The sequence below is a fragment of the Neomonachus schauinslandi genome, chromosome X (assembly GCF_002201575.2).
Source record: "Neomonachus schauinslandi chromosome X, ASM220157v2, whole genome shotgun sequence".
NCBI classification, from domain to species: Eukaryota; Metazoa; Chordata; class Mammalia; order Carnivora; family Phocidae; genus Neomonachus; species Neomonachus schauinslandi.
This window is the reverse complement of record NC_058419.1, coordinates 15,845,410-15,847,723: the sequence shown is the minus strand read 5'-3', so window position 1 is coordinate 15,847,723 and position 2,314 is coordinate 15,845,410. Positions and strand designations below refer to the sequence as shown.

The 2,314-nt window shown below is 41.6% G+C and overlaps 1 protein-coding gene across 1 annotated transcript; it reads right to left on the bottom strand.

The window, feature by feature from the left end:
• Window positions 1-353: 353 nt before the first annotated feature.
• Window positions 354-1,462, bottom strand: LOC123323421 (sarcoma antigen 1-like). Its single transcript, XM_044911918.1, is given in 3 exon segments — window positions 354-453; window positions 862-955; window positions 1,288-1,462. Coding segments are annotated over 3 exon segments (369 nt in total).
• Between the last annotated feature and the right edge of the window lie 852 nt (window positions 1,463-2,314).

Sequence of the window (2,314 nt, the reverse complement as noted above, 5' to 3'; positions counted from 1 at the left end):
TGGACAGTGAAAGGAAACAGTTATAAGTTCCAGCTACAACCATGTGACCTGCTACAGAAACCAGGACTGTAATATCATTCAGCTTGGTAAGTTAATAACATCCCCCTCCTCAGGTAAGAGAACAAAGAAACGAACAACAAACTACTTTCAAAGAAAAGTGTTAAGGCTATAGCCCAGCTTTTATTGACAGAGAACCATAAAATTAAAAGTCTCCACTGCCTTTTTTTCTTAGCCTTTTCTCGACTGCAACTTTCTTGACTACAACATTTTAGGAGAGCTTCAGCAATATCTCATTCCATCGTACAGCATAGAAAATTTGTCCTTGCTTCTCATTGTTCTTTGCAAGAACACAATTATTTGCTTTCCTGATGATTAACTTTCTTGAGATGGCCGCAGGATTCTATTTTTTCTACTACCTTCTCAAGTTGCTGAATTAAGACTCCTCTTTTAAACCTGAAAGTAAAGACAAATATAAGTAACCAGAAGCTATCTAAAGCATCTCTGATGTGTAAGAGATAGTAGTGGATACTCAATAGAGCTTACAGTCTCCATGGGAATAGAAAAATGCATCTTCTTTGAAAAATGCCAAGAGTGTCAATTGAGGGCCCATGCCCACCCCAGACTATGGCAAGCATGAACATTTCATGGGCTTGGAAGAATGGGTAATACCCACCAAAATGCCTAGGGAAAAGAGCATGAACTATGATTGAGGGCCGGGGTTTGAGGAAAGCAAGCCAGGGTTTGTTTGTGACCCTGTTCAGCATTGGACACCACTGTTTAAAAAAAAAAAAAAAAACTGGAGAGTTTTTAAAAAAAAAAAAAAAAAGGAAAGAAAATGGAGAGTTCTTTTTTTACACCTACCTTGCAGCTTCCTTGATGGTAAATTCAACAAATTGCTTCTTGACTGCAAGAGGTCCTTGCACTTCTTCAGTCAAAGTGAAAATCCTTTCATACTCTGAAAATAGTTTTTAAAATTCAACATTTTTAAAAACATGAAGATGGTCTAGAACCCCATCTTAGTGCATCCACTCTGTCAGTAATCATTCCTCATGGGCTAGAGGGTTACGTAGTGTAAGGAAACTATTGTAAACACTAACCAAGCAAAGCGTACAATTTTAAGAGGTGTAGTAGGAATATTGAGACCGATTTAAGAGCGATCATCCTAAATTATGTAAAAACCCAATTTAGCCAAAGGATGAGTTCAAGAGGTGCGTGGAATCTATTCTAAATCATGGAATGAGAGAGACTTCCCATGGTTTTATTCGGAGCCATTCTTTCACTACTTACTTCATCCAAACTTCCGAACTTCCTTCATTAATTGATATTTTATATCATCATTAATTTTCTTTGCCATAGCAAGACTTATTTGCGATGCATTTGGCACAGCTCCTGGTGGAGACATTGCTGGGCTTTTTGGGTCCTCCTCCAAGTGAATTACTACCAGGTTTGCGAACCAGGCCATCTTTAGCGGAGTCAGCAGCAGGAAACCCCAGGGGGTTAGGTGGAATACCAGCTCCTGCCCTATTCATCATAACTTCTGGCACAGCAGCTGTGATTTTCCATCTTCTTGTCACGGACATCGTGAGTGACAGCAGCACCTGGAAACCAAATTAAGAGATTGAGATGTGAGGTAGGTGCGTTTTGTCACCCCCACAGGGACATCCCTGTGCTCTGTAGTTTTGAGAACATGATTTATTTCATAAAGCAGGAGTATGTACCACGCAGAAATGCCTGATCTCACAAATAGGGCTCTGTAAAGATCATACCATAAATCACTTTTTCTCTCTCGGAACTATGAATACATACAGAAATGTAGTTGGACAGAACAACTAATAAGTAAACATCCACAGAGCCTCTAGCACTCATGATTTAAAGTCTCCTTGAGGCCTTTTACAAGGTGAAAAGCTGAACATCTCACTTGATGTCAAGATGTCTGATTTTGGGACTCCGTCACCAAAAATCCCAGTCAGTACATGATCTTCCTTATTTGTCTTTTCTGTCGCAGAAAGGTGAATTTCCTTTTACTCCAAGTCCAACACCTCTACTTCCTATACTCAATCTCCTCTGTGCCAAGCACCTTGCCAAATGCTGGGAGATCGGCGGGAAACCAGACGGACAGAAACGATCCCTACCCTTGTGGACCTTACATCCTCATGGGGGAGGCAGACGGTACATGTAAAAAATGCAAAGGGATTGGGCGCCTGGGTGGCTCAGTCGGTTAAGCGACTGCCTTCGGCTCAGGTCATGATCCTGGAGTCCCGGGATCGAGTCCCGCATCGGGCTCCCTGCTCAGTGGAGAGTCTGCTTCTCCCTC